This window comes from Carassius gibelio, chromosome A4 (genome assembly GCF_023724105.1).
Source record: "Carassius gibelio isolate Cgi1373 ecotype wild population from Czech Republic chromosome A4, carGib1.2-hapl.c, whole genome shotgun sequence".
NCBI lineage: Eukaryota > Metazoa > Chordata > Actinopteri > Cypriniformes > Cyprinidae > Carassius > Carassius gibelio.
This window is the reverse complement of record NC_068374.1, coordinates 32,729,768-32,750,505: the sequence shown is the minus strand read 5'-3', so window position 1 is coordinate 32,750,505 and position 20,738 is coordinate 32,729,768. Positions and strand designations below refer to the sequence as shown.

The 20,738-nt window shown below is 37.7% G+C and overlaps 5 protein-coding genes across 11 annotated transcripts; 4 read left to right on the top strand and 1 right to left on the bottom strand.

Annotated features, from left to right (window-relative positions):
* The first annotated feature begins 82 nt into the window (after positions 1–82).
* Positions 83–7,214, top strand: LOC127977720 (cystine/glutamate transporter). Its single transcript, XM_052582758.1, has 13 exons — positions 83–581; positions 1,547–1,799; positions 2,604–2,730; positions 2,827–2,942; positions 3,014–3,139; positions 3,434–3,533; positions 3,622–3,666; positions 3,783–3,906; positions 3,993–4,096; positions 4,944–5,040; positions 5,113–5,262; positions 5,346–5,523; positions 6,209–7,214. The coding sequence occupies exons 2-13, from the start codon at positions 1,568–1,570 to the stop codon at positions 6,271–6,273; spliced, it is 1,464 nt and encodes a 487-aa protein (XP_052438718.1). The 5' UTR covers positions 83–581; positions 1,547–1,567; the 3' UTR covers positions 6,274–7,214.
* LOC127977711 (forkhead box protein M1) lies at positions 6,653–12,986 on the bottom strand. 2 transcript variants are annotated; one of them, XM_052582733.1, is made up of 9 exons: positions 12,844–12,986; positions 11,742–12,148; positions 11,516–11,655; positions 10,814–10,996; positions 10,604–10,732; positions 10,441–10,500; positions 10,113–10,170; positions 9,847–10,031; positions 6,653–8,942 (listed from the first exon to the last, which is right to left on the bottom strand). In XM_052582733.1, exons 2-9 carry the CDS (start codon positions 12,109–12,111, stop codon positions 8,172–8,174), a joined length of 1,896 nt encoding a protein of 631 aa, XP_052438693.1. In that variant the 5' UTR covers positions 12,112–12,148; positions 12,844–12,986; the 3' UTR covers positions 6,653–8,171. The 2 variants fall into 2 exon arrangements, with proteins under 2 accessions (XP_052438693.1, XP_052438703.1); XM_052582743.1 differs by having other exon boundaries at positions 10,814–10,993.
* Positions 12,987–13,450: 464 nt separating this feature from the next.
* On the top strand, positions 13,451–15,100 carry LOC127977699 (RAD9, HUS1, RAD1-interacting nuclear orphan protein 1). 2 transcript variants are annotated; one of them, XM_052582711.1, is made up of 3 exons: positions 13,451–13,612; positions 13,899–14,094; positions 14,174–15,100. In XM_052582711.1, exons 2-3 carry the CDS (start codon positions 13,915–13,917, stop codon positions 14,870–14,872), a joined length of 879 nt encoding a protein of 292 aa, XP_052438671.1. In that variant the 5' UTR covers positions 13,451–13,612; positions 13,899–13,914; the 3' UTR covers positions 14,873–15,100. The 2 variants fall into 2 exon arrangements, with proteins under 2 accessions (XP_052438671.1, XP_052438680.1); XM_052582720.1 differs by lacking the exon at positions 13,451–13,612 and having other exon boundaries at positions 13,951–14,083.
* A 1,476-nt stretch (positions 15,101–16,576) lies between these two features.
* Positions 16,577–19,366, top strand: LOC127977637 (ubl carboxyl-terminal hydrolase 18). 2 transcript variants are annotated; one of them, XM_052582632.1, is made up of 10 exons: positions 16,577–16,833; positions 16,950–17,046; positions 17,443–17,533; positions 17,617–17,696; positions 17,804–17,938; positions 18,113–18,208; positions 18,394–18,540; positions 18,626–18,772; positions 18,866–18,918; positions 19,059–19,366. In XM_052582632.1, exons 3-10 carry the CDS (start codon positions 17,464–17,466, stop codon positions 19,096–19,098), a joined length of 768 nt encoding a protein of 255 aa, XP_052438592.1. In that variant the 5' UTR covers positions 16,577–16,833; positions 16,950–17,046; positions 17,443–17,463; the 3' UTR covers positions 19,099–19,366. The 2 variants fall into 2 exon arrangements, with proteins under 2 accessions (XP_052438592.1, XP_052438583.1); XM_052582623.1 differs by having other exon boundaries at positions 16,578–16,833; positions 17,397–17,533.
* A 158-nt stretch (positions 19,367–19,524) lies between these two features.
* Positions 19,525–20,738, top strand: LOC127977679 (LYR motif-containing protein 5A). 4 transcript variants are annotated; one of them, XM_052582680.1, is made up of 3 exons: positions 19,525–19,611; positions 19,865–19,943; positions 20,125–20,738. In XM_052582680.1, exons 2-3 carry the CDS (start codon positions 19,899–19,901, stop codon positions 20,335–20,337), a joined length of 258 nt encoding a protein of 85 aa, XP_052438640.1. In that variant the 5' UTR covers positions 19,525–19,611; positions 19,865–19,898; the 3' UTR covers positions 20,338–20,738. The 4 variants fall into 4 exon arrangements, with proteins under 4 accessions (XP_052438640.1, XP_052438646.1, XP_052438653.1 ...); XM_052582686.1 differs by having other exon boundaries at positions 19,530–19,611; positions 19,877–19,943; XM_052582693.1 differs by having other exon boundaries at positions 19,536–19,607.

The window sequence follows — 20,738 nt, the reverse complement described above, 5'->3', positions numbered from 1 at the left end:
AGACTTTAACACACATGTCTGATATCTGACTAAATGAAGTAGACAGCCAGACACAGAACGAGGAGAGAGAGAAAGTCGGTGGCCCTTGACCAATAACAGTTTACTGTTAAGCTCCCTCTCAGTGAGGACTGACCCCTCACACACACAAACTAACACTCTGTAGCATGTGCTGAAAGAGCTTTCAGTAATCTGTGTGCTAGACTTAACAAAACTGCTCTTGGGTTCTCATGCACTCTCTGTAGTCATTTTTCATTTGTTTTTATGTTCATGTCGAAGAAAAGTGAACTTTGCAGCTGCCACAACAAGCAGAGGAGGTCCTCATGGTAGATTCCTGCATCCCGCTGTGAGCGCTGTACCTACACACATACTCAGCACAATGGCACATGGCTTTCCCCGTCTAAAAGGCTTTAATGATTGGTGTTGATGAATCTTGGGAAGACTGCTGGCTTTGTTTCTGGCCTGAGCTCTGAGCTGGATGGTGAGTTTCCAGGGTTACTCTGTATGAAAGGAGGTGCAAAACAAGCAGCATAAAGAGCAAAAGAGAAACGTTTACTGGTCTCACTACTTACTACTGCTGACTGGTGAGTAGAAAAATGATTGATGGATCTCATGTTCTTCTTAAATAAAGATTTGCATTTGTGTTTGAAATAATTACTGTTTAGGTAATTTAAAATCACTTAAAAAAAAAAAAATGAAAAATTCATTTCACAGCCCAGCTCGCAAAAGTCTAAGAATGTTTTACTAACATTCCTGTTAGTTGTGAAAACAAATGTTTTTTTTTTTTAAATGTATTATTTTAAATGTTTTTAAAATGCTTTTTTGGTTTTGTGAACGTAATTGTCATTTTGCAAACATAATGGGAGTGTTACATTTCAATGTTCTGAACAGCAGTAAAATTTAAAAAGCATTAGAAAAACATAATACTAAAACTTTTCAGAAGTAAAGTTCCATATACCACGTATATATTACATGTTTGCGCTAATGTTTTGAGAAAAATGCCAAACAGCACACTTTAAACAAAAAGGTTCCTTACTGGCATCAATGGTTCAATGAAGAATCTTTAACATCCACGGAACAATTTCATTGGACACAAAGCAATTTTTTGTGAAAACGGTTCATTTGATAATGAAATGGCCTTCACACTGACAAAAATATGATTCATTTAAGAACTGTTTACGTAAAGGTTCTTTGTAGATCCCAAAATGGTTCTTTTGCTAGGAAAACACTGCGAAACCTTTAGAACCTCTATAATTAAGAGTGCAATCTGAATGGATGTAATGTGACTGGAAGATCATTTGTCAAAAGGTTCTGAGAAGGTTCGAAGGTTCTTTATAGCAAGAAAAGGTAGTTGAATTTCAAAAAAATGTATTTATTCTAAGAAAAATTGGTTCCTTTAAGAACTGTTCCCTGAAAGGTTCTTTGTGAAACCATAATGGTTCTTCAAAAAACCCAGTTCAGAACCTTTTTTTTTTTTTTACAGTGCATGACGATGCAGTGTAGTGTATGATGTTTTTGTGCAAATGATGTGTGTATTTCCTTTGTGAAGATCTAAATTGGCCACTGAGCGATGAGGGTTTCTAAAAGAGAGTCGGCCACTGATGAAGGTACTGACAAAACAGTGAAAGACGATGCAGTTCATCTCAGGAGGAGGATAGGCCTGTTGCCATCAATTTCTTTCATCATTGGCACGGTGGTGGGCAGCGGCATCTTTATTGCTCCCAAAGGCGTGTTGATGAATTCGGGCAGTGTGGGATTGTCCCTGCTGGTCTGGACTCTGTGTGGCATCCTCTCCACTTTTGGTGAGGAACATCTTTCAGTCAAAAGTTTGGAATAATGTTTAATGTTTTTGAAGGAAGTCTCTTATGCACAACCAAGGCTGCATTTAGTTAATGCTGCAGAAACAGTAATACTGTGAATTATTGTTTACATTTAAAATAACAGTGTTCTGTTTTAATTTACTTTTAGAACGAAATGTATTCCTGTGATGCAAAGCTGAATTTTTATCACCATCATGCAAGTTTCAATGTCACATGATCCATTAGAAATCATTCTGATCTTCAATGCTGGAAACATATTTTGTTGCTTAAGATAAGATTCACAAGAAAAATCATAACACTTTAATCTAGAAAGGACACCTTCAATTGATCAAAAGTGACAATAAGATATTTAAAAATAAATGCTTTATTTTCAACAATCAAAGACCCCTGAAAAATCTATCTGTCAGAGTTATGTCTTGATTGGTTGTGTTTTTGTTCATACGTCTTGGTTTCATGTTTACCCTTTTAGTTTAGTCTTTAACATGCCGTAGTTAATCTCCTAACGTTCTCCTGTCCACCATTAAAGGGATAGCTCATCCAGAAATTAAAATTCTGACATCATTTACATACCCTTAAGTTGCTCCAAATCTGTGTGAGTATCTTTCTTTTGCTGGACACAAGAGAAGATGTTTTGAAAAATGTAGTTAGTCAAACAATTGATGGCCTATCCATTGACTTGTGTAGTATCACTGTTTGGTTACTTACCAACAGTCTGCAAACTATATTTTTGTGTTTATGTTTAATGCAAGTTGAATCCATTTTTGAAACATAGCATGTTCTCATCAGGTGCTTTATGCTATGCTGAGTTGGGAACAAGCTTTAGAAAATCAGGCGGTCATTACACCTACCTGTTGGAGACCCTGGGACCCCTGCCTGCCTTCCTGCGACTGTGGACTGAGTTCATATTCATCAGGTGTGTGTGTGTGTGTGTGTGTGTGTGTGCATGCAGTGTTTGTATTTCACAGTGTACACAGAATTGTGAGTGAGTCCAATCATAATGTGATTTCAGACCTGCAGTGGCCACGTACGTGTCTCTGGCTTTTGGTCAGTATGTAGTGGAGCCGTTATTCATGCCGTGTGCTGCTCCAACAGCTCTGGTCAAAATCGTCAGCATGCTGGGAGTCAGTGAGTGCTGCTACTTTATGGATTGATTTAGTTAAAAATACATTTGTAAAACTATATACTGTTCTGCCCAGCGTTTGTGGTGGCAATGAACTGCTGGAGTGTGTCAATGGCAGCACGTACACAGGTCTTGCTGACCTTCATCAAGATGTTTGCTCTGATTCTGATCATCATCCCAGGCATCATGGCTCTGGTCAATGGTAAGAGTCACATGATGTCTTACCTGTATGCTGGAATAGTTTTTTCAAATTAAATATTAATTTTACTTCGCTAAACCTTTACATTGAAGGTCAGGGAGTCGTGGTAATGGTTCAACAATAGACATGCTTATTCATATTTATCAACAAAGCTCAGTCCCAAAAGTGTGTGTGAGAAATTGGAATGGGGCTAGATGTTTATATATATATGTGTATCTTTTCCGGGTCAAAATGGACTCAAATTTCAACAAGAAAGGCAGGAAATGTGCTTGATATTTCATTTTCTTCCTGTTTCAGGGAAAACTGAAAATTTCCAGAATGCCTTTGACTCAGATTCTTTAACTCTGACCAAACTTCCTTTGGCCTTTTACTCAGGTCTTTACGCATATGGCGGATGGTGGGTATTTATTAGCAGTATCAAATATAGAAATCCAAAGTATAAGGGATTTCAAAAACAATGTAAAAGTGTTTGTTTCTGCTTACAGGTTTTATTTAAATTTCATAACGGAAGAGGTAATTGACCCAAACAGGTATATTGAACTTCCTTTTTTGCCAAATTGTTTACTTGACTGCATGTTTTTAATTAAAAAAAATTCAAATTATTATATAAAGGCACTTAGATTAATTTCTCGTATATTCTTGTTAGAACCATCCCATTGGCTATCATTTTCTCCATGGTGACTGTTACCGTGTGTTACGTGCTGGTCAATGTGGCTTACTACACCATGATGACTGCAAATGAGTTACTGATGTCAGATGCCGTGGCAGTGGTTAGTAGTTCTGGACTTTGGAGATGTTATTACAGGCTTTAGTTTGGAGAGTAAAGGTCATGACTGTTTTCTTTAATGCATTGCAGACATTTGCAAGTCGGGCTCTGCAGGGTATAGCTCCAGCAATACCAGTATTAGTTGCTCTTTCTTGCCTTGGAGCTCTTAATGGAGGATTTTTTGGTTCACCCAGGTAAGGTTTCAAAAGAAGTTTTGAATCTAAATTTATGTTTTATCTTTTTAGTAGTCTTTAACTTTGACAGGTTAAAATTTAAAAGAAGTTCACCCAAAAAGGAACATTTGCTTAAAATGCACTCACACTCAGGCCATCCAAGATGTAGAGTTTGTTTCCTCATCTGAACAGATGTGGAGAAATGTGGCATTACATCACTTGCTCACTAGTGGATCCTCTGCAGTGAATGGGTGCCGTTAGAATGAGAGTCCAAACAACTGATAAAAACTTCACAATAGTGCACAAGTAATCCACACGATTTAAACAGTTTTCTTGCTAAATATGAGTCATCTATCCATTCTATTACTTTCGCATGTAAAAAAAAAAAAATCTTGTCTGAATCGGGAGAAAAATATGCACGGACCAAGCACCAGTTATAAGCAAAACCAGTAAAAAACAAATATGTTGGTGGATTTTAATGTGAGAGGACTACAGTTTTTAACTTTTTCACAGGAGGAGGAGTTATTATGGACTAGTTTTTGGCCAGAAGTGACAGGACAGTTTAACTTTAAAATGTCTTATTTTATTTCTTACATGCAGCTTTTCACTTCACAAGACATTCATAGTTGTACTCGAGTGGTTTGGATTACTTGTGGATTATTGTGATGTTTTTATCAGTTGTTTGGACACTAATTCTGACGGCACCCATTCACTGCAGAGGATCCATTGGTGAGCAAGTGATGGAATGCCACATTTCTCCAAATCTGTTCGGATGAAGAAACAAACTTATCTTCATGTTGGATGGCCTGAGGGTAGGTTTTCAGCAAATATAAATATTTCCTTTAAAATCCTAACTCGGTTTCTGCAGGATGTTGTTCGTAGGAGCAAGAGAGGGTCACTTCCCGGCTATCTTCTCCATGATCCATATCCGCAGACAAACTCCACTGCCAGCTGTGCTATTTCTGGTACAATCCCATCCAGTCATCCTTTTCTCCCATTTTCTTCATGTCCGCTTACTTTTCTCCTGATGTTTGCAGTATCCTCTGGTGATCATCATGATGGCAAGAGGAGAGATCTTTCAACTGATCAACTTTGCATCCTTCTCTCGTTGGCTCTTCATCGCCTTGGCCACCTTGGGAATGATCATCCACCGCTACAGATTTCCAGATCATCCCAGACCATTCAAGGTCCGTTGGCAAATGGCTGATAACTGATTTATTAAAAGGAATTTGTCACTGTACTCATTAAACACTGTTTTGAATGTGTTCAGGTCCCTCTAGCAATTGCGGTGGTCTTTACCATAGTGTGTTTCTTCATCGTGGGCCTGTCATTGTATTCGGACCCCTGGAATACAGGCGGCAGCTGTGCCCTCACATTATCAGGTGTACCTGTGTATTACCTGACAGTCAAGAAGTCATACATACCTGAACGCTGGAAAAAAGCCTTCAGTGAGTCATGCAAAGCACCTTATTGTATTAAGTCCATAAACTAAACATATATTGCTATAGATCTTAGCCAGATTAGACACCATATTGAATTTAACGGTAACACTTTAGAATAAGGTTCCATTAGTTAATGTTAGTTAATGTATTAATCAACATAAACAAACAATGAATAATACATTTATTACTGTATTTATTCATATTCGTTAATGTTAGTTAATGAAAATACAGTTATTCATTGTTAGTTCATGGTAATTCACAGTGCATTAACTAATGTTAACAAGCACAACTTTTGATTTAAATAATGCATTAGTATATGTTGAAATTAACATGAACTAAGACTTATAAATGCTGTAGAAGGATTGTTCTTGCTTAGTTCAAGTTAACGAAAGTAGTTAACTAACATTAACTAATGGAACCTTATTCTAAAGTGTTACCAATTTAACATGGGTTAAAAGGGATGTGAGGCATAGATTTACAGCCTTTACAATGCCATGCACTGTATAAAGGTCCAACTCACGAGTTTTAAAACTACTTTCAGTTTTGTTATACTGAAATTGTTTTTCGGAAAGACATTTTATCAGCTGAACTATCGGTATGTTGTTTAAGAACGTACTGTATTTAAATCCAGCACTACTTTAAGTCGAGGAAGAAAGGATGCAATGATTGACCTCTACTTCTTCTTGTGCAGATTATATAAGCCTACAGCTGCAGATATTCCTGGAAGTGGCTCAGCAGGAAGTTCAGACCTACTGATGGAACTTCACCAAACACCAGCTGAATTCATGCCAACTAACAGATCTGAGTGTCAAAGGGCGTCAACGTTACATTTTAGTGGTGCTTGCTATTACTATTGCCCCTAACTACCCTAGCAACCGCATAGCAAGATCCTCGCACCCTATCAAATAGTGCAAGCATCACTTATAATCTCATCTAGTTTATATTCAAATGAAAGACAGTTCCATTATACTTTGGTCAATCTTCTAAACATAAGTGAATATACCTTTAATGAAATCTGAGAGCTTTCAGTCTCTTTATTGAAAGTCAACGCAACCAAAACTAGTTTAATGCAAGTGTTGTTAAGAGATAGGATTGCTTTGAGGAATTACAGCTTTTTAGTAATAAATCACAAATATGATTGTATGAAGTATCCCTTTATTGTCAAAAAGTAAGTACAATAGGAAGAGAAACCAAATTGTATGCTTTGTTGGAAATGACAATGGGTGTTTCTGGTCGAAGCCTGTTACCTCAGTAAAATGCCTAGTAGAGAACTTTCATATTTAAATAGTCTTCAAAAATAGCACAAAACACATCCTCATATGGTTCTCTGAAAGGCAGAGGGTCTTAATGGGAAGTTTTTATGTATCACCAAAATGTATGCTTTTGGGGAATGTCAAATTTGAATATTACATGGCTTTGAAGTCTTATGGAAACCATCTTTTCAAATGTGTGTGCATTAACATACTATTATTATATAGTAATTCATTTCTAATGCTGATGTAACATCTTAACACCGTAAATGTCAACCATGTAGTTTTTGTATATTTTTATGACATTTAGCTGTTTTTTCCTTGGTTTTGTTTTACATTGGAAGAACGTAAGCATATATGCATTTAAGCACATATGAACTCGATTCATGCTCACAAATCACTTTACATATGTAAATGAACATTAAAAGATTTGTAACACACCACAAATCTCTCTGAACGCTCATCTTGGTCATACCCAACATCCAGAATGCAAAGTCTTACTTAAATCATTCTTAATAGCAAAAACACATGAATGCAGAAAAGCAGCAGCAGCAGAGATGAGTCACTATTCTGATACGTTTGTAACCATTAAAACACGCATTATGGGATGTTATAAAAAGCTTGATACACTTCAGATGAATGACTAGTAAATTCTAGTACAGTGCACCACTTACATGACCATATGCAATTAACAAACAACCATTAAAGGGACAGTCCACCCAAAAATGAAAATACTATCATCATTTACTCACCCATGAGTTGGAGTTTCTTCCTTCTGTTGAACGAAAGAAAATATTCTGAAGAAAGTTACAAGTCAATGGCTACAGTCAGATGTTTAGTGACCAATGTTTTCCAAAAAATAAAATAAAAATAAAAAATCCTCTTTTGTGTTCAACAGAAGAAAGGTTTAGAACAAGTGGGGGGCAGATTGTTTTATAACTGTGTGAACTATCCCTTTAATTTGAATGTGAGGCTTTTTTTCACACCCCAAATTGTCTTAAAAATCTGTTGTTGTGTGCTATTTTTACCGTCAGTCTATCTGGCTAATCCAAGGTTTTCAAAATCATTCCAAAATAAAGAAACACTGTAGAATTGAGTAGTGTAAATTAATTCATCTGGCAAATCTGTATGTCCACTTATAATATACACTCTCTCTCACACACTCATATTTATATATTACAACTTGTGCAAATTAATCTCATCTAAGTACATTCGTCACTAACAGTTTTGCGCACAAACAAAGGCCTACATATCCGAAACACAGACACGTACAGTAAAAGGCAGTGAAATAGCAATAGAAGTTAAGAAAATACTTAAGAGATCAATAGCAAGTAAATAAGAATCAAAGGCAGTGAGGGAAGTGTGAGCAGCTCGGATAAAAGAAGTTGAGATAAGCTACAGGAGTCACTTGAGCTCCGGGATAAATTGGGACCAGCTGATGTTTGCCATGCAGAGATCATCATCCTCCAGGTTGGGGAAGCTGATATCCACTAGGATTTTACTCAGGCTGTCGTTCATGGTATCCAGGACGAGGCCTTCAGTGAGAGAGCGGTTGGCGGCACCCATTTGCAACAGCTCTCTGGAGCAGGTCGGAGTGGAGCGTCTCGGAGAAGGTCTGGAGCAGGTGAGCAGCTCTCGAGGGGAGCTGAAGAGCGCCAGCTCTTTGAAAGGCGTGCTGTTGAAGCTGAAAGGTGTGTGCTCGTTCCGTTGTGGGGTAAGCTGTGGCCCGCTGGGCGTACGGATGGGGCTGAAGTCCAGCACGCCTCCCTTTCCGACAGGAGTGATCCTCCAGGGCTCCAGAACTGTGGGAAGCTTACTGGGAGTGGATGAGGAAGGGTGGCTGCTCTTGATGGGCGTTTTAAAAGCATATTCTCTGTTTGGGCTGTCGGGGTCAGGTTTACAGGTGGATTGGGGCTCCGGATCGTGAGTGTCTTGGAAGGTGGAGACGTCGGAGACCACGCCCGAGTCAAAGAGAGTGCTGTCGGGGTAGAGCAGGACGGGTTCCTCGGTGGCTGGCAGGACTAGACGCTGTTTTCGGCGGGAGCTGCGGTTTTCTCTGTGTCTGGTTTTGGGGGGCGGAGCCGCAGACACCTCTGGAGTCATAGACACATTCACAGGCTCCTCCTTTATATCCTGAGAGCTGGATGCACACAGCATGACCGAGCTCACGTCAATCTGAGAGACATTTCACAAAACACACACACACACACACAAGCATTAAACAACCAGTACATGCTCTATTCACTCTATTTCTATACGCATTTCTCAAGTTATGACTTCCGTGCTGGGAAAAAAAGATCATGCTAGCATAAGGTGGATTTGGAATAACATAATTGGCTTGTTGGATAAACCAAATGTGGTCTACCAGCCCAAAACCAGGTGAAAGTCCAGCTAACCAACAATGTAGAATAACTTGGATCAGACTATAATGACCCAAAAAAAAAGGATTAGAATTTGGTTTTAGCTAAATTTTCCTGCGGGGCTGAAATTCATTGTTTTCATGATCGAATACAACTAGTATTAGTGTAATTAATACAAATTAAATGATAGTGTTTGCTCTGATGCCTACATGTTTGCTAGAATTTGTAACATTTCATCAGGCAAGTATGATCTACATTAAGGGCAATGCAAACCCCTGTTGACTGCTCTACAATGGTTTACCAAAATCATCTGGAAGTCCACCTGCTCAGGGATCTAGACTACCTTGAATCAGGTAAAGATAAAAAATGACCAATAAATTCTGGTTTTAGCTAGATTTTCCATCAGGGCTAGAATTCAGTTTTTTTCCCCTATGTGAAATTAATGAGTAAATCACATGCAATCAAATAATTATTGGAAAAATTATTTATATAAATGACTATAAATAAACATATCTTGCATACCAAAGTATTTACAAATAATGCTTGCATGTTGTACTGTGTTTGAAATTATACCATAAAAAAGAAAACATTACAGTATTGAGAATCACCACAAAGAATAAATTAGGTTTTTATTTTTCTAGAATAGAACTTTTCTTTTGATGAAATATGACCTAGAGCCCTTTTTGTGAGATCCACTCATATAAACGGGTAGGTATTACCTTAGGGGCAATCCGGACCCGCTTGCTCGCACCGCTGGAGCTGGGAGTGGAGGAACTGTGAGCGTGTGGAGGAACGGCGAGAGACGCGGGACTGGAGGAGGGCAGGAAGAGTGACTGACCCAGAGGAAGCTGGATGGGAACCAGGTATGAGTCCGTCCGAGGCAGAAGCGGCTTCATCTTCCTCTCTGAGGGCGAGCAAAGACAAACGACTGTCAGGAAACAAATTCATCATGCACTCTGAGACACTCATGCCTTTCAACACTCACCTGTGCCACCTGTGGCGGGTATGGCTTTCTTCAGCTCCGGAGGACCTCTCTTCTGTTGCTACGAAAAAAAAAAGAGATTTTTTTATTACTTTTGCACAAAATGAGACTTTCAAAATAACTGCAGTCTCAATACTGTCTGCCTTTTCGATGACTCTCAGATGACTAAAAGAACAAAACAAGCGATGATCTCAAACTGAACGTGCTTCCTTCTGTCTGACTGTCCCTGAAATAAAATAACTGATTCCTGGAGAAGTAGAGAGGCTGGTCCCTGTCTTACGACCTGTAGATCTGCCATGAGAAGATGAATTAGTAGGAAAAGGGGTCTTACTTGTTTGAAACCAACTTGTGTGATCTGAGGGCAAGTGGGGGTCACTGGGTCAACCAAAGGCTGTGGGATGAGCCAGGAAGTGGACACAGTAGCACAATAAGTGACTGGCACATAATGAAGTGAGTGTGTGATCTGTATTAAGACTAAAATGAGGTATACACACCTTGTAGACCTGGTCCAAAGTGAGACAGCGGTTTGCTTCCGGTCTGATCGTCCAGTAGGAGATCTTGCCATCAGGAGACGTCTCCCGGACGAACATGTCATGCAGCGAGAGATTATGACGTATAGAATTCTAACAAAAATAAATTAATTAATCACACTCGGAAATCTTACAAGAGAGGTAAACTGAAACTATGCAGGCTTTATACACTACCTTCCATCCAGGTTTGGCAACATTTCTGAAGTACGGAAAGTGGTCTTCGATCCAATTGTAAATTTCTTTCAGGGTCATGCGTCGGTTCTTCTTGCTGTTGATTGCAAACTGGATCATAGCCATGTAGGAATATGGTGGTCTCTCAGACAGAGGGTCCTTCTCCTTTTCTGGAGCTTTGGACTGCTTAAAAGGCAAAAAACAAATTTAAAGAATGCAATTAAAGAATGCCACCAGTCTGTCGTTTTCACCAGAAGATCCACTTAAGTAATTTTGATTAAATATTAAAGGTAACACTTTACAATACATTTATTACTCTTTGTTAGTGTTAATGAAAATAGTTTAGTTCATCTTAATGCACAGTGCATTAACAAATCCTAACAAGCACATCTTTAGATTTTAATAATGCATTAGTAAATCTTGAAATTAACATTAAGATTTAAAAAATGCTGAAGAAGTGTTGTTCATTCTTATTTCACGTTAACTAAATTAACTGACTAATGAACCTTGTTGTAAAGCGTTACCTTATTCTAAAACATTTTTTAAACATGCACGGATGTATTATCCATAAAACTATCTATAACAGAATTCTCAAATATTTTTGCCCCTATATTCTACCTTCCTTTTGCAATATGGCATGCCAGTTATCTCTAACCTATAACGTGCATTTCAAAGAAAGGATAGGGAGACTTGAATGTTGTGTACCTGAGGACAGTCATTTGGATTGTCTTCGTTGGTGCATTTTTGGTTTGATTCTGATCCAAGCCCATCAGAGCTCATTTTTCCCAGCCACTGGATGTTTGTCAGACTATCATCCAGCGGGAAGCACTCCGTCTCCCTTTTCACTGACATCATGACAAAGGACATTTCAGAAAACACATTTTTGAGAACATCCACATGTTTTTAAGGAAGTCTTAGCCACGTCCCTCACCTTTCTCAAGCTCATCCCTAGGTTCTGTAGATAAACACCCGAGGGCTTTCTCCTCCTTCAAACTGGTGCTGCCACTGAGCAGGATGAACTTGTTTCGGCCCTGAGGACCACACTCCTTTCCTTTGGCCGTCAGGGCACTGATGACGCTCTGCAGATCGGCTGCTTTCGGGATCACCACCACCTGAGTGTCTGGCATGGTGGGGTGGTCCATCATCCGGATGCCATCAGGGAAGCAGCGGGCGGTGGACGGGGTCGGGGTGGTCTTGGAGCGTGGCCCATCAGCCTCATCACACCCTACATCAGATTCACTCTTCTGAAAGGGCAGCTTCCTCCTCTTCAGGATGATGGGTCTCCTCGGGCTCTCTCTCATTGTTTGCTCACAGCAAAAAGGCCTGTCTGACGACTGTCTGCAACATATGAAGCACATAATATGCCATGTTTACATCTTTTCCTTCTTAAGTACAGCACATACAGGAACTATTCAGCTAAATAGTGCTTCATACGAACAATAAAATGACAAACAGTCTTGAATCAAAAGCTGATAAGTGTCAAAATAAATGCGGAACTTATATAAAATACACATTCAATATCTAAAATATAAATAAATAAATAAATATATATATATATATATATATATAAAGATCTTGGCTAAATGTAACATACCGAGAAGATCGTCAGCTGATAAACGACTTTTTTGTCTAACGTCTTTGAATGACGATTTTGGTTCTAAAATATAAAATACCGTTACAAAACGATTACTTTCAATCTGGCGTAACTTACTGTTGTTATTGTTTGTTAGATCAATTATAAACAAAATACTTCGTACAATGCAGGTTAAAATTGTGAAAAAGTAATTTTATTTTATTAACGTTACAATGACCTCTCATCGCGTTGATCGTCGTTTTAAAACACATTAGAGCTTGTTGTCGTCTTAAAATGTAGGGTAATCTAATTAAAGCACTAAATTAAGGAAGTATAAACGATCTTTCTTTATTATCCGACGTGAGGCCTAGTGATTCGTCTAACGTTAACTTACCCTACTAACGTTAACTAAATTCATTCAAAATAAAACACATGTCATATAATACGAAGCGGGTCAAACCTTCATCTCATGGCAGCCGTGCAGACTTGGTTTATCGGAGTTAATCTGGCAGTGATGAGTGATAAAAGGTATTTTGATGTGGCTAAAATAAAAACTCTGGTCCAGGGACTTTTGTTGCACATTTGGTGAGATTTTGAATTTTGGCGCAGAGCGGGACAGCGCTATCACGTGATCGCGTGTAGCCCAATGGACGCTACACATGGGCGGAGCCATCGAGCGGAAAGTGTCGAAAGTGTTGCCGTTTTCTGTGGTACAGTCAGTTGTGTTCCTTTAGGGGGCGATCGGCGGCTCAGAAATATAAATTCTGCATTCTGCGAAGCGGAAATCTTCTACATTCTTCAACAGAAAATATTCTTATATAAAATTTGAATAGGCCTATTCTGTTTCAGTAAATTACACACGAGTATATCTAGTGCTTTTCAAAATGTGCTGAGAAAAGTAACACAGTTTATGTGCTGCGTCAGCAGTGGTCTAGTTTCAATTTTACACCTGAATAGTAACACGGATAAAAAAAAATAATAATATTGCAACTTTAAAGTGTGGCTCCATCCTACTCGACCAATCAAAACAACGTCTGGGCCACTAAGCCACGCCTCTTGTGGTAACCTACTGTTAGGCTAACTAATATTCAATCAATTTTTTTCTGGGAGGAACCGGAGTTTGTGAACCGAGGATGAACCTCAGTTAGACGGTTTATCAGCCTCTTTGTTGAATTTACACGGTCCAAAGAGGAAATACAATGCGATTAAGAAGAAATACAAAGCGATGCGTGAGTATCAGCTAAGGTTTTCATTGCATGACATGTAACTTACATTTTCCTCGTGCGAACTTTCTTGATAGCTCATAGTACTGCTGCCATCTCTTACTAAGTGTATGTCGAGGGACATTGCATAAAACATATGATAAAATTCGAATGACATTTTTGAATGAGTATTACGGGGTTTGAGACTCATAAATGTGTTAGCAGTTAGTAGTGTGTGTCTTATACAATGTGCAGGCAACTGACAGTAGTAGTAATTCTCTGTCTCATGTCATCTTGTTTTCCTTCCTTGAAGCTTATCATGTCTTCTAATGCCCCGCAATTCACATAAGAAGAGGCTGCTGAACCCGCACAAATCTCAGCTGTTGTTTGTGGAGGCTCCCATTAATGGACCAAAGCATGAGTATGGACCACAGCTACGGAGTGCCATTCAACCCAAGACATTTATATCAGAAAAACCACAGCAAAGTGGTGCACCATGTACATCTTGGGTATTTGCATGCTTTGCAATCCTTACTTGAATGTTTTGAGTGCAGACATTTTATTAACTGGTATATTGTCTGTTTGTAGGTGTCTCCGGAGTTTAATTCACTTGAAACCACAACAGTTAGTGGATGTGGCCGAGGGAGGAGAAATAACCAGAGACATACGAGAATCTCAAATAAGGCGCCAGATTTGGGGTTTCCTCAGCCTAGAAGAGCAAAGGGATGCAAATATATTCCGTTGTCCTTTGAGGCAACCACAGCAGGTTCGCAGCACCAACGTGAAAATTTTAGTAGTACACGGATGAAGAATGACAGGCAGGTTTCCTCAGATGGTCATAGCAAGGAGTGTAGAGAAACTCCAAGAAGAACTCACTTTCCTCGAAAAGGGGTGAAGATGAGGATGGCTACCCGTGTTCTATCCACCTCCAGGCGTTCAGAAGTTTTAAAGAACCTTCAGATCCGTAAAAATGGAAATATAACGTCTATGGATTCTGTTCACACACCGAACACAAGCTTAGTTCCCGACCCCCCGAATATAGAGACGCCAGAAATGCCACATTGTTCCAGCACGTCTCCATCCAGTGTTCAACATCTCCTCTTCCCTCCAAACCAAGGAAAATCTCCTCCATGTACTGAGGACACAAGTGTCCTGGTGCAGGACACACCTGAGGAAGACTATGGACTGAGGGTGACATGGAGACGGAGGAAAGGACTGATGAAATTGTTGATTGATAGAGGTCAGCTTCTTCCAGCAGATGCTGGAGTTGCCAGTGATTGGACTTAAATCGGAAATTAACAGATACGGCAATAGTTTGATTCGTTTTTTAGTCTTTTCTGTTCATTAACGGATTTGATAAGATTTGGGAAATTGTGATCCCTTACAACCAAGAAAATGTAATAAATGAACACTTCAGGAGAGAGGAATTAAAGATGTAATTTTGATGTCCCCAGCCTTATTTAACGGAAGCACCTTTGCATTCTGTAGGATCAATAAATTATGTGCTTAAATGTATTTTATCCATTTATTTTTAACCTAAGGGAGTTTGTGTACATTCATCTATGCTGGAAAAGGTTAATATCTTTTAGATTTTATACTATAGTATTTTGAGGAAGTCTAAAATGTATAAAATATGGAAAATATAAAACATATATATATATATATATATGTGTCAACTAAAATATGAACTTAGAAATATAAGAAATTTGATTTAAAATATTTTGGCCTATATTCCCATATTTTTTACAGAATATATAACTATATCATTGATGAGGAAGTCAATTTATTGTAGAATAGATGGTGAATGCAGTGATGTGTTTTTGTGATTGACAGAGATCCACAATGAGCTTGTTATACCGAGGTCTCCCAGTAGCCAGATTAGAATCAGATCCATCTCTCTGCGCAAAGCTTTTCTGGCTTTAATATTACTGTATGTTCTTCTTGTCCGTATAGACCCAGGTAAGAGATCCGCTGGCCATTTTTATGCATTGTGTCCTCAGTAATTACTTTTATAATGATTGACTTGCTATTTCTCTGCTCTCTGCATGAACTCCTTCAGGAACATCGAGCACCATGTTTGGACCTTATTACAGAAACAGTAGAGTTTTAATGGAGTTATCCTTGAACAAACTGTAAAACAAATTCTGTCCCAGATTTGTTGTACTTAATACATCCTGTGATTGGCCATCACTTATTGGTGCAATTACATTATAGATAAATAAATCAATGAATTACTGTATATCAAGCTACTGATAACCTATTTAAAATGGATGGTATATCTTGAAGAGAAATATTTCATGCACATAAAATGTAATTTTATTATAACATGTGTAAATATGATTTTATGATTTTGAGTGTATGAGCTCCTGTGGATCTGGACCTGTGCTGCAGACACAGTATTAGTAGTAGTTTATTGTACTTTACATTGAATAGTCATGGTTAGGACTTGCACTAAGTTTATTAATATGTACTTTTAAAATGCACTTTTATTAAGAATGTACAGATTAAAAGAAAAACGGTTATTATTAAATAATACCAAAATTATATATATATATATATATATATATATATATATATATATATATATATATATATAAACATTATTATTAATTATTATTATTATTTATTTCAGATTTATTTCTCATTTTTAAGATGAATACTAAAACTAATAAATATAGACATTTCTTTAAAAAAGACTGTCAAAACAAAATATAAAAAATATGTAATTCTAAAAAATCCATTATAGTATGCTAATGTTAGTAACATAACACTGGTTTAAATACATTAAATATAAATAGTCTATGTATAATTAGTATTCGATTTTCCTGATATTTCAATTGATTACAAAAAAAGAGTGATTAAATTCTGTTTGTTAATAGTAATACTTATAAAAAATAAAAATAATACCTAGCCTATGCATTTATTCTGAACCGGGTGTGAGTTTCGCATCTGTGACTGAAACTGACGCATGAATTGAAAGTGGAAGTAACATCAGCTGTTTCTGTTTATGTCTGTATGAAACTGCGTGTTATGCTACGAGTACAACGGGAGCGGAAGTATCTTGAAGAGGGTGAATATTTCATTTGATTTTTATAACCCATGCGCAGTTTAATTTCGACGGCGTCAGAACAACAGTTTCCAGACAACACTGAGAAACGTTTGCAGTCGTGTATGTCTGTAGATGGGAAAGTATTGGAGTAAAATGGCTTATTATCTACTATACACACGCCCTGTACCATTGGATTATGGTAGGTACTACTATGGTGGCTACTGTAACTACAGTCATTTTCATTTCTTTTGAACCATTTTTTAAGTTCAAGTTTATCAAGAAATGCTGGAACTAATAATGATCTTAATGTTTCAGACGTGAGGGGACTTTTAAACTACAAGCTGTCCTGCTGTGTAAATGCTTTGCTTCAGTCCTTTTCTGCCACCACTGAACTACTGGACATACTGAACAAGTAAACCTCTATTATTGTTTAAATAAGATGCACTCTTTGCAAACTAGCCATGTTTCATTTGTTAAAAAATGTTCTCATTCTCTGGACATCAAAGATGAAGAGTTTGTTCCATCATCAGAATGGATTTGAACAAATGTAGCATTCCATCAATAGCTCACCAGTCCTCTGCGGTGAATGGGTACCGTCAGAATGAGAGACCAAACAGCTGATAAAAACCTCACAATAATTCATAAGTAATCCTCATGACTCCAGTCCATCAGTTAACATCTTGCGAAGTGAAAAGCTGTATGTATTGTTTCTCGGATGTAGTACATTTTCAGCAAATTTTTGGTTCAATTTTTCCTTCAAAGATGGCATCCATCAGATAGGACTGATAAGAGTAATGTCCCACTGCAGTTGAAGAATATCCTGGAAGCCATGAGGGGAAAATCATATCCTGCTCCATACAAAGACTTCCTCAACTGCCTCTACCGCCAAGCCATCCAACGTATGTGACATTTCACAGTAACATCTTATACTTATGGAAATCTTGTACGTATTATGTTGCTCGGTTGTGTCATTGTGGTGTAGGATGGACTGAGCAGGATGCAGATGAAATATTCCACATCATCCTCAGTCTCAGTCAGAAGCAGATAGCTGATGCTGTTCTGGTGGGTTTTCATTAAAAATCAATGCACCTATGTTAAGAATGTGTTGTAATTCCTCAGTTTTAATGGGAATGATAAATTCTGTTAAACTCTGTGTTTTACTCTCTCAGGCTCAGGAAATCAGCAGTCTCTTTGAAATAAAGGTGGAGACCCAGGTGGGGTGTTTAAATTGCAAATTCATCCAACGAATGCCCAACTCTCTTTTTAGCCTTCCTTTGGCGATCTGTGAAAGGGAAAACTCCTTGGTAAGCACACTAAACCATCATCAAAGAGGTCAATGGCTACCAGCAACTGTTTGTTTACCAGCATTCTTGAATCAATATATAATTTTAATCAATGTGCATAAGTAATATACATAGTAGATAATATATATGATCTTGAGCCAATCATACATAATTCTTCCTTCTTATGTTCTTCAGGAAAACTGCATCAACTCTTTTTTCCAGCTACAAAAGCTGGTGGACAGTGAGAAGGTTTACTGTGACAAGTGTGAAAAAAGGCAGCCATCCACTTATGTGTGTGCTTCATTTGTTATTGTAAAGCATTATCTAACAGTTTAATCGTTAACAATTACATTTCTGATATTTTAATTGATTTCATGTGGTGATATAGCAAATTCAAGTAAGAATTTAACTGATTTCAGGACATTGTGCAATGCATTGTGAGTGGATTGTTCTGATTTTCTGACATTTTCATTTAGGAGTTGAAACTCGTCTCATTGCCTCCGATTCTGTGTGTCCACTTGAAAAGATTCAGAAATGATAATGGCTACCCAAGGAAACTCTACAACAAAGTCGCCTTCCCTGAAACGTTTAGCACTGGCATTTTTTCTGCAGGAAAATCAGAAGTATGTTTAGTATATATTTAGTAAAGTATCATGCAGTCAAAATAATATTGCCATATATGCTTGATTTGTTGTATACTTGTTTTAGGCTGATTGTCTCCGTTCTGATGAGCATTACAGTCTCTATGCAGTAGTTGTGCATAAGGGAACTACTGTGTCTGGTCACTACACTGCTTTCATCAGACCAAATCAGGAAAAGATGTGGTATTATGCTGATGACAGCTGCGTGCGACCAGTAAGAAATAGTGACAGACCGATTCATAGTATCTGAAATAGTTATGAGTGTTATGTAAAAGATACTTACATGCAATTATTTTGTTTATCTCAGTCCACATGGGCAGATGTGCAGGGCACATATGGAGGGTACCGTCAGCACTATGGGTATGTTAAACATCAATAACCCTAAACTTACATAGCTTCTCACATGCACTTCACATGAAACCAAAACATAAATGCAGACCTTTTAAATAATTTCTTCCAAGACATCTTCCAGGTTTTAATTCTAAATTTGCTGTTTTTAGAGAGACAGCCTACCTGCTTCTGTATAGGAAGAAGAGCTGAATTCATCTGGAAAACTGTTGGCAACATGCACTGAAGCACTTGATGAAAACTACATGAATGAATGCAGAGAATATTCCAAGAAAAGGATTAAAGTCTATTTATATTTTAAGTATGAAGAGGGGTGTTTAAAAATGAAAATCAGTATATATTTTAATGTTGATTGGGGTTATATAGGACAATATTTTGTATAGGAATATGCTGCCAGAGCATATTTTGTGGATATTATGGATACTGTTCAATAAAATGATAACAATATGTTTTGAAATAATCTTGTCTGTGATCTCAAGTTATTGCTGTAAAGCTCTAATATAATACAATTCTGTGAAAATACAATGTTTTCTCCAGTTAAAATACAAGCTACAATGGGACTTTTATTTTGAAAGAAATACAAAGACGGAACATGGCTTTTATTTTGACACGCCATCACGCTACAGGACTTATATTTTGGAAAGCATCCATATCATGGCGTTTTCCCCGCACGTCCTGGTAATCACCTCTGTTATGATCTTGTAGGTGAGCAAACACTGCCATAAACCATATTTCTTACATGAAACTTTACTGCCCAGTTGAGGGTGACTTTATCCAGTCAATAAATCGTCGTTTATAACCTAAATAAACTATAAAGTATGATAATACAATAATAGGAGAATTATATTCTAAGATAATCTTAGTACACATTTCTTGTGTAAATTTGGTGTTGCATGCTAACTGAATACAATAGGCATTAAATTGTGGTGCATTATTGTTTGTTCTCTGTCTGTTTGAGGTTTATTCGCAGGAGGAAAGAGAGATAAATTAAAATGAGTAATCCACTGAGAGGAGAAGTTATAAGATTGTACAAAAATGTAAGCATCATTGTCTGTCAGTTTCCTTTTTACTTCTGTTCTTTCCTATGAAATGTTATCCAGTGGTATTTTATGTCATCCTTTATTGGACATAACATTGCATGGCAGCAGAGTCCCGAAAGAAATGTAAAATTATACTGATGACTATCCATTGCTTGGGTAATGCATCTCTTTTCTACAGCTTCTTTATCTTGGACGGGAATACCCCAAAGGCACTACATACTTCAGGGAGCGTCTGAAAACAGCATTCATGAAGAACAAAGATATCACCGATCCTGAGAAAATCAAAAAGCTGGTTGACCGTGGAGACTATGTGATCAAAGAACTCGAGGCGCTCTACTTCCTCAGGAAATACAGAGCGATGAAGAAACGCTACTATGAACCAGAGCATTAATCGGTGTTTCTGCCAGACTGTATATGTGTCAAAAGTTAAATCATTACTTTCTGCACGTTTTGAATGTCTGAATGTTGAACAGATTCATACTTAAACATCTATTTTTACTTACCTTGTTCGATACAATAGGCAGTTATTTGTAATGACAATGAAGTATTTCTATGTAAGTTCATGATGTTCTTAGCAGGTCTTTGTGTAGACAGCTCTACATCACAGAAAGCAAAGTTGTTTTTTCCAAAGGATTTCTCTAGCTCCTGCACCAGGTCAAAATTTCCTGTGTTACTAGAAACCTTTTTGTGCAAATAATTGACAATGATAGAATAGATCGGAATAGTGTGAGTATGTCTGTCTAGTTCTACATGTGTATTTATATATATGCATTAAAGAATGTGCTCACTTTT

Bases quoted from the DNA above. Each gene is read 5' to 3' on its own strand.
- LOC127977637 (XM_052582623.1), top strand. From the start codon at position 16,767: ATGGGAAAGTATTGGAGTAAAATGGCTTATTATCTACTATACACACGC. The intron at 17,534-17,616 runs GTATGTGACATT...ATTGTGGTGTAG, and splicing joins CTACCGCCAAGCCATCCAAC to GATGGACTGAGCAGGATGCA. The intron at 18,773-18,865 runs GTAAGAAATAGT...TGTTTATCTCAG, and splicing joins ATGACAGCTGCGTGCGACCA to TCCACATGGGCAGATGTGCA.
- LOC127977711 (XM_052582733.1), bottom strand. From the start codon at position 12,111: ATGAGAGAGAGCCCGAGGAGACCCATCATCCTGAAGAGGAGGAAGCTG. The intron at 10,733-10,813 runs GTAGTGTATAAA...TATTTTTGTTAG, and splicing joins TTGCCAAACCTGGATGGAAG to AATTCTATACGTCATAATCT. The intron at 10,171-10,440 runs GTAAGACCCCTT...TTTTTTTCGTAG, and splicing joins CACAAGTTGGTTTCAAACAA to CAACAGAAGAGAGGTCCTCC.
- LOC127977679 (XM_052582680.1), top strand. From the start codon at position 19,899: ATGAGTAATCCACTGAGAGGAGAAGTTATAAGATTGTACAAAAAT. The intron at 19,944-20,124 runs GTAAGCATCATT...TCTTTTCTACAG, and splicing joins TTATAAGATTGTACAAAAAT to CTTCTTTATCTTGGACGGGA.
- LOC127977699 (XM_052582711.1), top strand. From the start codon at position 13,915: ATGCCCCGCAATTCACATAAGAAGAGGCTGCTGAACCCGCACAAATCT. The intron at 14,095-14,173 runs GTATTTGCATGC...GTCTGTTTGTAG, and splicing joins GTGCACCATGTACATCTTGG to GTGTCTCCGGAGTTTAATTC.
- LOC127977720 (XM_052582758.1), top strand. From the start codon at position 1,568: ATGAGGGTTTCTAAAAGAGAGTCGGCCACTGATGAAGGTACTGACAAA. The intron at 2,731-2,826 runs GTGTGTGTGTGT...ATGTGATTTCAG, and splicing joins ACTGAGTTCATATTCATCAG to ACCTGCAGTGGCCACGTACG. The intron at 3,140-3,433 runs GTAAGAGTCACA...TTCCTGTTTCAG, and splicing joins CATCATGGCTCTGGTCAATG to GGAAAACTGAAAATTTCCAG.